Raw genomic sequence first — 15,139 nt, 5'->3', positions numbered from 1 at the left:
ATTACTACTACCCAGTTCTAACAATCTGCTGGACAAAAGAGTTCTGGGTTTCTTTAACTACATGCATACCCATGTGTTACAAGCAATGATTAATATTAATCTTGTTAAAACAGCCCATAAGCACAACTGCTATGCAACCTACAAAGTTGAAAATTGTATCATTTCATCCTAGCATTAGTGTACACAGACCTTAAAAGGTTTCAGAAGCTTAAAGCAAGCAAGAATTTAGCAAGCAGGGTTACAGAATAAGATACCGATGCAAAGGGAAGAAACTAAACAGTAAGAAATATTGAACCGATGTATCCTCTTACTTTATACTTGCCCTGGTCACATCCACACAACGTGCTTTCCATTGTGTAGCTCCTTTGTACTCCTATCTCTCTCCAGACAACAACTCGTGCTGTAGATTCCTTAGACTTTTCCACTACAAAGCTGCAGCTGCCCATGCAGAATGCAGGGGCAGTGTGACTCAGGATCCTGGGGAGTGCCTGCAGGACAGCAATTTGAAAAATACAGTGATTGATTCTTTTACTTCTCATATAGAGGGAGGTGAAAAGGGACCATATAATCACAAACTGTTACCAGAAATTTTGGTGTCGTTTGAAATAAAAAAAATACAAGAAAGAAACAATTCTCCATCTTGAGTTTTCAAAACTCAGTGTCTGCAAGTGACAGTGACTTCAGGGCTTTTCCTAGCTTTTAAAATCCCTTTTTTCAGGTGCAGTCACTAAAAGTGCTAGTCATTTGAATAAGGATCAGGATACAAGAGAATTCTTCAGCTGATTGCCATCCCTCCTAACTCACCAAGCTAAGATTGCTCAAATTAAGCACACATATGCCACATAAATATTTAATTCAACTGCAGACTGCTTCAGAAATCTCATTTACAGAACTAACAAAAGCAGTATTTTATTAATACATAAAATCCATTTGTATTCAGCAAAGCCGAGGTGCATATGTCACTTCAAGCATGTGAATCAAAGTTCAGTGTAACTGTTTACATGACAGTTTCAGTGAAAAGGTCAAGCAAATACATATTTTTAACTAATGCTAAATGACTGTTCTTTTCAGTATTTATTGGTGTCAGTTAAGATGAAACACATTACTTCTTGAAATTTATTATTTCAGTAGCAATACATAACCAATTCATGTAAGCTTGCCCAAACATTTCAGGCCACCTTTTTGAAAATTAAAGGCTTTTTCCAACAGCCCTCATTGATTACTGTATTTTGTGCACTACAGGAGTGCAGGGTGAAGTGACAAAACCCCACATAAATGTGTAAGGAGCAGCAGACACGACTGGCATCTGGCTCAACATCCAGGAAATCACACAAGAAAATCAAGAAGCCACAGATTATTTTTTTTTTGTGGGGGAGATTTAAAGAGGAAAAAAAATCAGAAAGCAGCTGTACTCATTTACACTCAAGAACGCATAACAAGTGTTTTCACAAATATTCACATGCTTTTGAAGCTTAACTCTGAATCTTTTAAAAAAAACATGGGGCCTGGATACCTATAGGTAATATAGGTTTGCAGTTCCCATGAAGCAGCAGTGCAGGGAGACACAGAAGAAATAGGTAACACTCCAGGAAAAAAAGTCATTTTTGAAAGCTTATATAATGCAGAGGATGTGTTTGTGCAAGTTTATTATATATACCTAATTAAGGGCTTAACTACATATCTTTATATAAAGAATAAATAAAAAGGAATTGTGCATATTTCCATATACAAAAATAAGTATTTCTCAGAACAATTCCATTTAATTTTTGCCTTGTCACTAGAATATTGTCTGCCATGCTTCGATGACTTGTTATTTAATATGGTAATTATAAATGCACAGAAGCATATTTTCCATCTATTTTCTAATATTAAACACAAAAAAAGTAAATATTGGTGTAAAAAAACATGTATATGTGTAATGTTTAAAGCTCAAAGTACACTCCATGAAGTGTACTTTGAAGTACACTCACAAACTAAAAAGAGGTTATTTTAAGTAAGTCTGCTTAAGGTATAGACTCATTATTTGCGTAGGATAGGATCACGAAACAAATTGAAAATTATGTTCCAAACCCATGCCAAATAAAAGGTACAAATGTCAAACTTACCCTGTAACCAGGGTCTTCCATCAGGTCACAAGAGGCAGCATTAACACCTGTATGCCACATCGTCTCTTTGATGCTGCAGCCATACATAAATACATTCTTTTTACGAGAATGACCATGGTAATCACAGTAGACCTATAATAAACCATTTAGGAAAATAAACCCAAGGCATATGGAATTAACATTGTATGAAAATAATAGACAAATATTTTTTATTTGTACAGTTGAACATTCCAAAGAATTGGGCAACTCAATCCCTTACATAATTAACTCGTGCGTTAAGACAAAAAGTGTGCGATTCATCTAAGGAAGGTTTAATCTTCTAGCCTAGCAAATGTAAAAGATTTACATCTACAGATTTGCTGAGGACCAGTTCTCCAAGTCAAATTTAAGTGTGACATGGTTTACAAGACCATATCAGAATGTTTAATTTATAGACTAGCTACACAGAGAAAGTTTAAAAGATTCAGAATTGCTTACACACACATACTTACCAAAGGCAAACGTTTTATAGCAGCCAGATATTGCAGTAACCCTTTAGCATGGTAAATAGTGGGATGCAGATCTGGATTTGGATTTTGCCACTGTCTGTTTAAATCTTCTCCACTTAAAGAGCAACGGTGGCTATTGTGGGGGGGTGGAAAAACGCATGATGTAGTCTGTATTATCATACTTTTAAATAAGCCTCCCCCCCACCTCAAGTTTTCCTCATCATCACTGCTTCTTTGGAAGGAGTCTGGCAAGAAACAAACTTAAATTTTCTAACATGCCAAATAATAGAAATGTTTGGGGTGCTCTAAGATATGCTACAGAAAATCTAAAAATAAATAGAAGTAGTCTCTTATGTGAAGTCAACTGTAATATTACTTATTTGCTGTTGAAACTGAAGGCTTGCAATTCTATCCAAATTCTAGATCAAAATCAGTAATTTCGTATATATGGTATCTTTACAATTTTGCTGTCTTCTGCAATTTAAAGATTAATGCCAACTAGAAATCTAATACTTGACATGTGAAGTCATGTTAGGAGACAACAAGCTGTGAGAAAAACAAGGACAAAAAAAACCCCAAACAACCCATCAAACAAAAATATCATCTCTGTATTCAGTCGGTTATCAGCAAGAACATTTAAACTTGCAGGATTTCATGAACATGCAGACATCATCATTACATTTGCCTTTAGACTGTGTCTACTGGAACAGCTTTCTTAAATGCCCCTGTATCCTGAATTATTTAATTACACATGTTCTACTATACGCATCCATTTACATATATAAAGACAAGATTCTACTGAAATCTGTGACTAGTTTTAGTTTTACTGTTTTGTTCACAAAACCTTTTAAAATAGTAGCTACAATAGATGAATAGAAACTGTAGATTCACCATAGCAAAATCTCCATTTCATATGAACTCCAAGTAAATGTAGACTGCAACCAAGTAAATGTAGACTGTTCAATGTTTACTCATAGCAGTTTCAAAAGGTTCTGAAATATCCCTTAAACTTATTAAGAAAAGTGTAGCAAAAAGTTGAAATAACTATTATTAATAACTTCAATCAAACCAGGACACTCCCTTACCCTTTGTCTGGCACACCTATTAACTTCCCACCTTTTAAAAATATTATGTAAAAGGCTTTCTCAAATACAAGGCACTTTTTTTTTTTCATGTAGACCATGAACTTGTTTAGCTTTTCCTAAATGCAGGTGTGATCTCATATAACACTCTTACACAAATCCAAGACAGAAAGACAATTAAAATGTCATGTCAAATCATGTAGGAATGATTATCATACATGAACAACTGAAATTATTTTTGTAAAACTGAAATTTGTGAAGGAATGTAACTGCATTTTAAGAAGCCAAAAATTCTAGCAATATTGCAAGTGTCTGTTGCTTTTTATTGCTTTAACCATTGCATTTGTGTCTTTGCAGGATTAGTTTAGATTTTAATTTTTAAACATTGATGCAAATAATTAGAGTACACGTTAAATATTTGTGAGTAAATATATGCTTACTTTCCATTGATGACACCATCTGGATTGAGCATGGGAATAATTTTGAAAATGTAAGATTCCCGTAAACACTGTGCATTTGGACTATTGCTCATAAGGTATTCCAGTGTTCCCTTCATAACCCAGCTTGCATTAGTCTCTCCAGGATGTACACGAGCAGATAGGAATATATAAGGACGATTCCCTAAAAGAGATACCATAGAAATTGCAAAATATTATTTAAGCTAAGTAAACAGTTTGATTGATTGATTGATTGATTGATTGGTTGATTGGAAAAAGAACCAATAGCCCACTGCATTTACTACAATGCAAAAAACACTTCTAAGTTGAGTATTACTGAGTATGGGTATTATTGATACAGCTTGCCACAATATTTTTGAAAGGACAGATAATTACAGAACTATCACAATGGAGCTTTAAATTTGATCACATAAAACTAGTTTGAGCTGGCAGTTACAATATGACTTTCATGACTTTTTCCCAATAGCCAAGAAAGGTACTGAGGTGAATAAATAAACCAGGAAATAGAAAAAGCTCACTTCAAATCACAGTAGTTAGATGTTAGCTTTATGAAAGATTTTTTTTGACAAGCAAATAACCTCAGCATTTTAAGAAAAAAGTTACTTGTCCAGTATTCTTTTCCAAGAAGTGCTGCCTGCAAAATGCAATGTACAAACCTAGTAGGAAAAATTTAAAATACATGAATAAATACTCTTACATTTTAAGATATAAATATCTTTGACTACCACAAATATGTACTATTAAATACAAAGCATATCCTGAACACTGATGTCTCTTAGTTTCACAGAATTCATTAACTTTATTTTACATTGCTATTTTTGCACTGCATAATGGTTAAGACTAAATTTTTTCTACTAATACCAATTTTTACGTTATTTTCAGTTTATGAGAAAGAAGACTTATACTTACTGAACTGACAGATATGTTCATAGTAATTGGACTCTGGCATGGCTGTAATAGTGACTAATGGACAGCTGTTGCCAGCCAGGGTCTCACAGAGAACGTCATGCCGAAAATATATCTGCTGAGGGTTGTGCATAGATTCCAGCTTCCTAAGATGCATCTTCATCCCAAAAATAATGAAAAAATACTTCAAATCCTTTGCAGTCACATATGACAGCATATTTCAAAGGTACTATTTAACAGATCTTTCTTTGAGATGTTCTAAAAAATGTTCAAGTTTCCAGGATAATTTTGACCATGAAATACCATTTTCTACATCTCTGACTGATTGAACAGTTTAGAGTCTGGTATTCCAACTGCTTTGAGAAAGATGAAGAGGGTAAATTATTGTACACAGATGGTACATATATAAGGGCATATGGAAAGTAAGAACCTCTGCTTCATTAAGGCTGTCTGATCAGGGACCTTTTCACTGCACAAAGTAGTAATAAATAAAGGAAGAATCAATATACAGGAGCAGAGAAATGAGATGTAACGGAACCCATAGCAAACACCAAAGTCACCAGCCTCTCACTGAAGAGGCCATTAAGAATCTACAGACAAAGACTTGGAGAGAATCACCTCATAAACAAGAGGAATGGGATAATTTGGGACATTTGAGATGGGGTTGTGGTACCATACAGAACCCAAGCACCTGATTCCTACAGTGTGCCCTTAGCCATCTCCCTGTGCAGTCTTATTCTCTCTACCCTGTGCATCCAAGTGCTGTGTGGACTAGCGCAACTAAAAGGACAGATGTAACTCAGTTTAGGCTCAACAACTGGAATGCACAAGGGTCTCAGCATCAGTAGATGGAGAAGCCAACCTCTTGGGAGCATCTCAGTGGGTACTACAGGCTATGTGTTCCAAGTCCCAGCTACTGATGGACTCAAAGCAGATGCCAGCAGCTGGAGCTGTAGGGATTGTAGGCACTCTTCAGTCAGTGGTGTCAGCAAAGAAGCAAGGGGATATCTCACTGCCAGCAACCACAGTGGGTAAACAAATTGGTGTTCAGCCACTGAGGCAAGGACAGTGAGTCCATCAAAACACATCTGGTAGGACAATTAGGGTTAAGTTTCTCAGTGACAAACCTGAAGCAGGAACATGCATTACAAGACCATGTACCTGGTGGCAGCTGCTAGGGATGGGTGGGGCAAGCATATGCATCTTCCCTGCAGCCGATGCACGTGGGGGCACATGTGAAACTTGCTACTGAACTTGAAGGTGAACTACCCAGCAAGTATGGGCCCCAGGTCAAGGGAGGGGTATCTAGCAGGCAGACAGTCCCTGCTGGCATTGGGACAGAGCCACAAGTGCAGAGTGCCTCTGAGAGGAGTGTGCAAGTGCACACACCTGTTTGCTAGTGAGAATGAGGCTGGACTAGACTGCAGACTGGAGGTCTGCACAGCAGGTAAGAGAGACCTGGGATCGAGGCAGGGCTATGCCATGGATGGGCCATGCCAGTGTTCCACAAGCATACTTGTGATCCTAGAGAATAGGCAGGCTTGTACTTTTACTAGTATTTTTACTAGCAATCCATACCAACTGCAGAGGAGGATGGGGTGTCTGTAACAGGTACACAAGTCAGGATAGTGCAGACAGGGGTGCACTTTGTCTGTGCCAGTCCATATAGCCAGCCCTGCCTGGGGGAGTGGGCATGCACAAGTGTTTGTGCGTAAGTGTCTTTCTCTTCCTGGGATACACACTCAGACTAGTGAATATATAAACAAATGGGAAAGCAGCAGCAACGTCCATCAGCCTGGAACAGAGATCCCCAGGTCCCTCGGCTGGCCTCCAGCAGCTGGGCAGGAGGAACCTCCAGGAACCTCCAGGACCAGGAGCTGCTGGAAGCAGCAGCTGCTTATAACATCTCTTAAGAGGTACTCCTTTCAAAAGCCAGCATAGTTTAGTGAAAAGCTGCATTTAAAGCTTCTATACACTGGCCATTGAATCCTCTGCTTTGCTTTTATTGCTGTGACAGAGGCAAACGAGACATTCTAGGCAAATTAATTTTGCTTAGTACTAAAAGCTTCAGAAGACTTCTTTAGACTATTCATAAACCTAAAAAGATCTCAAATTATTTTAGTTATAGCAGCTTTAATTATCAAAAAGTATATATAGAACAGCAGAATACAAGCAATTTAACACAAACACTCCATCAAATTAGCACTGCTTCTAGTCAATAAATATTAATTTATGTAACAGAAAATAAGCTTCTCACCTTTAAAGTTGAGTATGTATATGGATAATGGTAAGCAAAGTAGCACACATCATCTTTATGTTGGAAAGTCACTGTGAATGTAATTGTGTAATAAGATTTTCCTTTCTGGCCCCCAGCAGCAATTGAACTTCTTGAAAAGTGATTCCTACATCAAAAAATTAAGGTAATACACAAATTAGAGTAGTTTTTTTTCACTCTATTGATTATTTCTAAACACACATTCTAAGAGTCAGAAGGTTTTTTAGTGACTATTTCTCTTCTATGTATGTACAGGTCAAATACAGGTTGCCACCGGCTTTAAAGATACTTTATTGTAACAGTGGCACACACATTTATTCACATTGATAAAAGGTGAGCGAACAAAAACAAGTAACACAATAAAACAAACAAAAAAGTAAGCAAACAGCTACCAACCAAGAAGGATTACATATTGATATGCTGTACCATATGATCCTGTGTTTTAGAACTCCTCTACAATAATTCCACCACAGATTACAGAAGGCTCATCCCAAAGACCATGAGGTCAGTATTTCTGGAAGTTACTAGTAAGAATTCAAGTAGGTATGCATATATATGTTTCCTTAAAAGCTTCCCAGAAACAGTGTCCAATTTCTAAGAAAAGTCTAAAATATGAACAGCTTAAATATTAGTCGTGTGATTACAAAATAAGATCCTGTATATTTTTATCACATCTATTACTCTCCTTAGTAACTCAGAAAAAAGCCCTCTTCACAACAGAGTAACACAGAACTATCCAATGCAGAAACAAGTACTTCTCCCCGAAAATTGTACCTCATGTTAATCTTCAATGTAAGATTTGCTGCATGCTTGGTCTGTGTGTGTACTTACTTGTAGTAACAAATATCTGTCCCAACACGAGTCCAACATGGTCGAGAACGTAGTGCTTCCTGAACAGAATACATGAGGGGCTGCATACCTGAAAGAAGATATGCATCTCACTTTAATGCTTACCATTAAACAGAAACACATTAGCACATCATGGACCACATCAACACTTACATACAAGTCTACAAATTACCTCTACTTATTTACTTACTATCAGAGTGCATTTTCATTAATGTCTGGGTATTGTACTGTGTGCTTTTTAAACCAGGTGACAAAAGATTGATGATTTTCAGAAAATAACAATTAAAGAAAAGAGTAAGACCTAAATGGAATGTTTAAATGAAAGTTGAGGTTTGCATGAATGGTAGACTATAAGCATCCATTCAACTCACACTACAAAAAGGCTTCACAGAGAACATAAAAAATTGACACTATCATCCATTCATGTAAATAACTGGAAAATAACTGATGTATAAGGACAATTTTTTTAAAAAAGTAACTCTTTAAAGTCTGTTTTTTTGATAGCATACTCAAGCTGAATACTTAATATGACGTTAAAGGCGAAAATAATACATACTAATTGAGTATCATTTTTTCATTAGATAATTAGCCAACCACACCGACTGATTCAGTCAATTTATCAAAAAAATTAAACTGTTAAGTAGGTATGCACAACATAAAAAAATATCTAAGATGATTGATGAAGATTAGTAAGTAACTTAAAAGCATCTTATTAGTGGTCAAACTACCTGGTATTCTGTGACTTTATCTATGAGAATGACAAAGTGTATGACAAAGGAGAATACAATATTACTCGGTAACAAGAGTTTGAAGCTGCAGGTGGGAGTAGAAATTTCTTCCTTCTTAAAGGAAAAATTTCAGAATATACAGGAGGAAAAAAACCCAAACCATTTGCAAACCTTTGAAAGTTTTGAAAAAAACACACTGCAAACACTACTACACTTACTAGAGACAGCAATGGTCACTTATGAACCCCAGTATTTCAAGCCAGACTTATTTCTCCTTATCATCAATAAAACAAAACTGTTTTGGAATGTCTCCACTTACATTCACATCTACCCCTATGCAGAAATGGATTAATGATAACCACCGTCATTCTTCTTGGTCTGTGTGAATCAACAGGTTTTGTTGCTGTCCTCCCTAGCCCACTGGTCCTAAGAGAATTGTAGCTGCAGTTACCAGTAAATTTCTTCTGCTTTGGCCTCACTTACAACAAAACTTCATATTAAAAACTGACAGCCCTTGGTTTAAGATGCATTTCTTCTTTTTAAATACAGCTGTCAAAATACTTTCTAGCAATACTATTAAAATAAAGAATTTAAACTGACAACATGAATACTGCTAATTCTGTGGAGGAGGGAAGGAAATAGCTAAGTTGACTAGAACAGGTATTTTTTACATATTTCTTCTTGAAGTCTGGGAAACATATCTTACCATAGTTGAACTGACTGTTTGACTTTTCACAGTTGATGATGTTAAAACGGTAACCAGTGCCAGTTTTCATTCCGCTGACTTCAAAGTAAAACCATTGATGGTAATGATTGCTATTTATATCTGAGTTTAGAATTAGATCATACTCATTTCTGAAAATTAACAAAAACATATCAGTGATCGTAAGAAGAAGAAAATAAAGGCCTAAATCATGAAAAGTAGACATGAAGTATCTTACTTTCTGATCTGAATAACTTTGCGCAGGTTTCCAGATTCAAATTTGGAATTAAACTTCAAAACATCTGCCTCCTCTGGTACAGAAAAACTATGAGTAGAAAAAGGGACCAAAATGAATAAAACAAACTTAGCTAAACCAAATATATCAAATAGCTTTCTTTTACTCCTTATTTGGCAATTCAGAAACTATTTTGATCCTTCCTCTAAATACAGCCTGGGTAGCAAAAACCCTGTTATGTCAGATGAAACCGCGTATGAAATCTGCTGTAAACATTATGAGTCACATCACAAAGAAAGTAGAGCTGGCTTAGAGTATGACTTGAATATTGCTTACAGAAAGGTAAAAACTTACCTCAAATTATCAAGGTCATACACAACTCTATCTATAATGTCATTTTGATAAATCAGCCTTTCAATGTCTTGAGAGATTTTTGTCCTAAAAAATAAAAGCAGAGCTCTCATTTAAAGTGTCACTTACTGTTTCCAATCACAAAGAGGAATTGTCTTATACAGGAAAACTAACAAAGTTGACATGAAGACAGTGGTACAGTTCAGACAGACCTCAGCTTCACCCCCACTTATGTGCGCAAACTCAAGGTGTACTTAAGTTTAAACACCTGCATTCGCAGCTGACTGAATCCAGAATTTGTATGTGAGGGATCTGAGCTTTCATGCACACAACTCACTGGGTTTTATCTGAAGGAAAAAAACGCATTTTCATACTTTATAATAGAAGCAAAAATTACCCAAACATTACTTATGTTAATGCTTTAATCCATGACAACACTTGATAACATTAGTAACTTACATGAATCCTACCATAAACAAAATTAAAGAGTTTTAGGGAGTAGGTTGTACAGTGAGTGTGTTAGTGAACTAGCTTTTCACCTCCAGAGATCTAGGTTCATTTATCGACTACGTAACAAATAAGAAAGAATTTGGTGATGTCAGCCAAATGTCAGCTGTGTGCTTATCCAGATCATAAAGCCATTGCACAACTGGCAGTATCTAGGTCCTGGCTTGGAAAAGTAAGAATGTGTTGCAGTTCAAGAATGAAATATAGTGGCAGAGCTGTGTGGAAAAGCTTGCACAGCACCTGCAATAAGAAGAAAAGGAGGCAGATTAACAATGAAGAATACAGAAACAGAATGCTAAAGTACATTCAGGCTGTAAATTCTTGATTTAATTAAAATAAATACTGCTAACAAATGAAAATCAGAAGGTAAGTGGACAACTCTAGCACATTTTATTAAACTGCAATTAACTGGAAAAGAAAAGAAGTCAAAAGTTGAAGGTACTGACAACATTGTGACAAGGCTGACTCACCACAATCCATCTGAATACGTTCAGCTCAGGACAGAATTACAGATTTTTGACCTTAGAAATGATCTTAGAAAACTCATTCAATCTCGGCACACCTTAGGTCTAAAATGTAATGACACTTCCTAATATCACAGGAGTTTTGCCAAGACAAAATCCATCAATGAAAATCCATAGTAAGTATTTTAAAAATAATAACGGCATTTAGATACCATTATAATAATCAGTGTAGATGAAAGCAAAGAATAAATAGTATTCAAGATGCTCACGAGAATCAAAAGTAGTAGCAGACATTTTCATGTTCCAAAAAATGAAGGTAAGATATTTAAAGAAAATTAAAGGGAAAAAAACCTCTAGAACCAACACTGTGGCTGTGAGGCATGTGCTTAGAGATTACTCCTTTGTGGATCCTGATGATTAGAAAACACTGAAGTATACAGAAAAAAATCCCAACCCAACCAAATTTTTAAGGAATAGAAAAAAGCAGAAATTTAACCCCAAATTTACAGGGTATTTTTCATATAATAATTTTCTTCCTAAAAAGATAGAATAGTATAAGATACTTCAACTATTATCCATTTCATTTATCCATACAAAAATACATAGGTAAGATATTTGGTGATAATTACATGCTACTAAATTTAAAAGAGAAGAAATTCAAAAACATTTAATCTCCTGGCACACTGCAAGACTTAAAAAAAAAACCAAACCCAAACCTTACATTGTTCTAATAAAAACAAGAAGAAAATCCATTAAGTCACACCTTGGACCCCACAAAATATTTTCTCAAGTTACATGGATGGATTAAATCAACCATTTATTTTCTCAATAGGACTTACCCAATGAGCACTAACGAAGTGCTTACATTACAGAGAACATAAATCACACTGAAGGTCAAAGGTTTGGACACAGCTTTGTAAAAGACTTTAAAGCTTTTCCATGTCCACTACAAACTAATTTTTACAATCTGCTATAAACTATGAAATTATAAAATAATTATGCCCTTTTTAAACAAGTTGCCTTCTCAGAGGTTTGTTACATTGCAGTAACACTGCATGACTGAGTCATGTCTAGGAAACTGAATTCTTAAAACAGTGTTCCTTAGAAATGTGATGCAGGATTTTTGGTTTTTTAGCCATATTACCTGGTATTTAATTCTTGTTCACACAAGATCTCAAAAAGTTACTTTCAGCATAAAAAATACAACAAATATAAAACATTTTCAAGTTAAAATATACTGTAAAATTATCTTCATGATCTAGAAATCTGCCTTATGTATAATCATACAAAGTTTATTTTTCCAGTGCTTTATATCTAACAAAGAACACTGGATTGACAAATTGTATCTGACTTCACTCAGTTTTATTCAGGAAAATTCAGAATTATTATTTACTTCAAAAACATACATAAGAATTCGCAAGATTTGCTTAAATGCAATCCTTAGGTGAGTCCTGACTCGAGACTATCTCCCTTCTAAATCAGCTGAATCTATCTAATAAATAACTGCTAGGAAAGATTTTCCTCCTTCAACACTGAACAATATATTCATTATGTCATTAGTGTTCCAGCTGTTGTCATTTCACTACAAAGATCACTTTTTCATGACTTGTGTGAAACAGCTGAAGGATTTTCATTCAACCATCTAAAGACATTTAATCGCTTAATAATTTTAATACTTAATGTAAGTACAGAGAAACTCATTAACTTGGTTATAGTTATGAGCATAAAGGCAAAGGCATTCAATTTCATAATTAGGCAAGTGGCGAGGTCTCACAACTACTACTGCATGTTCTGCTAGTGTATTCACATGTCTTTACTGTAACTCACTATGTATATTAGTCAACTCTTTATACCACTTCTGCAAACTCAGAATCTCATCACTCTTCATCATCATCTTCTATTATCTCTCAGTGGAGAAATAAAAGGGTGTGTTGATGTGTTTTTGTTGTATGTCATTCTGCAGGACCTAAAACAGACTGCAACCCCTGCATTTGTTACCTCTAAATTCTTTCATACTGTGAACACTATGGCCAAATACTTTAGTGTATTAATTTTTTAACTTTTCCACTATGGCGGTGGGATTTTATAGGTTGGTTTGTTATTTTGCAAACTACAAAGTTTACATGGGAAATGGTGGGAAGGCAGAAAGGGAGAATAATAAATTGAATTTCGTATTTAGAATTAGCAGTCACAGAAATCAGACTGTTCTCTTTACGGCTCTGCTCTGATCTCACCTACCTTCCAGCTGCTTTTCACTGGAAACAGTTTTAGACATTGCTTGTTAATCACAGCATAGTTAGGGTTGGGTGGGAGATCATCAGGTTTATCTCATCCTAAACACTGTTTCTCAAAGGCATGAAAACAGCAACAAGAAAAGGAGTATGGCAACTCACCTCTGCACCCCATATGGCCTTTCCAGAATAGGTTCCTTAAATGGGGGTGGAATATGGCCAAAATAATCTGGATAGGCCACTTCTGAGTATTCCGGAACAGATTTTGTGTGCTTCACCATTTCAAGATAAAGATCACAGTCATGAACTGGAGATACATCAGAAACTTGAAGCATGACATGCTCTCCTGGTGAACTAGATCTGGAACCCTCCTCCTCCTCCTCTGAATCCACTCCAGTGCAGCAGAGTTTTCCCAGCTGGACAGATGATCCTTCAAAGAGACCACCTCCAGAGGGTGAAACTTGCTCACAGGATTTACTACAAGCAAGTGTGGTAAGGCTAGCTTTGCTTTCCGTCTTTACTACACGCTCTGAACCATAATATTGATAATTTTTTGCACTGTCCTGGAGACTGATTCTGTCCAAGCCTTTCACAATTTCTTGGCTTAGACACTCGCATGATGGAAGCATGTCTCTTTGATCATTTTGCTGATGTAAACTGCTGTCTTTCAGGTTATCTTTCTTTGGTAGTTCCAGAAACACTGGCCTTCTATTGTATTCCTCTGTCAATAAAGGATTGCACTCCTTTAAAGCAACTCCTTTTGTTGATGGGTTTGCTTCTGCAGAGTGCTCCTCACTGGCTGTAGGAACAACAATAGGTCCACTCAAATTTGCATCAGGTGCAAAAGGCTTTGGTTCCTTGGAAACTAAGTCCCATTCCTTAAAAAACAAAGGTGAAAAAATAATTTAAAAAAGTATTAACAAAAAAAGCAAACAGTTCCCAAGATTCATGTATTTTAGAAACATTTCTCTTTCCCTGTTTTAAATGTAATTTAAAAGGTGACAGCTACTATAAAATCACACTGAAACAGAACAATGAAGTTTCATCTTTTACAAGATGGCCTTAGAGCAATAACAAGCAGTTCATTAATAACAAATTATAAAGTCAAAGTAATTGCCCAGATGTTTCAACTACCTATTTTAAGCAGGTGCATAGCTTTAAGAAGCCTAATACAATGAAATGTCCTCAGAAATATCATGTCCTTCTTCACTATTTTACTTTCTGCTGTGTGCAATAATCAGACACCAGAAAACAGTTTTCCTTTACATTTACCCAAAGTACCCATTTCTCAATAGGACTTAAGCAACCATAACACTTAACTAAATAACCTAGGATAAAGTACTTCCATATGCAGGTCCAGAACTGCAGATCCATGATTCTTGGCTAGAGGAACTATTCATCAGAGTCAACCTGACATGGCCAGAAATGTCCTGGGAATCATATACTTTACCTGAAAGTTTTCTGAAAGTTCTGGGAAAAAATGCTCATACATTTTCAGTTCTTCTTTGGATCTTCCCAATTCCTGTCTAGGTTTCAGTTTATTAATATCAGTCTCAATATCATCATTCTGAAAGATCACCAGAACAAATTAATTTTGCATCTAAAATTAATGAACTTCTATGACATTAATCTGAAACATTCACCTTTACTCCTAACACATTCATACTTTAAAAGATGAAATACCACTATTTCAAAATTAGCTGAACTGCAGCTTCCATCATGAAGATGTAGACTGCTCAGTATTATTATTATGCCTA

At 35.8% G+C, this 15,139-nt stretch overlaps 1 protein-coding gene across 10 annotated transcripts in view; it reads right to left on the bottom strand.

Annotated features, from left to right (window-relative positions):
- The window catches only part of AGTPBP1 (ATP/GTP binding carboxypeptidase 1), a 61,058-nt gene that overhangs the window by 19,387 nt on the left and 26,532 nt on the right, over window positions 1-15,139 (bottom strand). For 9 of the 10 annotated variants that reach the window (XR_009280698.1, XM_058864488.1, XM_058864493.1 and 6 more), the window contains exons 14-25: window positions 14,833-14,949; window positions 13,545-14,260; window positions 10,184-10,267; window positions 9,833-9,919; window positions 9,598-9,746; window positions 8,146-8,233; window positions 7,297-7,441; window positions 5,043-5,196; window positions 4,116-4,296; window positions 2,597-2,726; window positions 2,106-2,237; window positions 312-488 (exon numbers count right to left, since the gene is read on the bottom strand). Coding sequence is in view for 9 of the 10 variants with exons in the window: in XM_058864488.1 (XP_058720471.1) it covers window positions 312-488; window positions 2,106-2,237; window positions 2,597-2,726; window positions 4,116-4,296; window positions 5,043-5,196; window positions 7,297-7,441; window positions 8,146-8,233; window positions 9,598-9,746; window positions 9,833-9,919; window positions 10,184-10,267; window positions 13,545-14,260; window positions 14,833-14,949 (2,160 nt within the window). In the remaining variant the exon portion in view is untranslated. Of the gene's footprint in view, window positions 1-311; window positions 489-2,105; window positions 2,238-2,596; window positions 2,727-4,115; window positions 4,297-5,042; window positions 5,197-7,296; window positions 7,442-8,145; window positions 8,234-9,597; window positions 9,747-9,832; window positions 9,920-10,183; window positions 10,268-13,544; window positions 14,261-14,832; window positions 14,950-15,139 lie in introns of those variants that run through there. The other variant, XM_058864494.1, reaches the window with a different exon arrangement.

Source organism: Poecile atricapillus, chromosome Z, assembly GCF_030490865.1.
Source record: "Poecile atricapillus isolate bPoeAtr1 chromosome Z, bPoeAtr1.hap1, whole genome shotgun sequence".
NCBI lineage: Eukaryota > Metazoa > Chordata > Aves > Passeriformes > Paridae > Poecile > Poecile atricapillus.
This window is presented reverse-complemented; position numbering and strand designations above follow the sequence as displayed.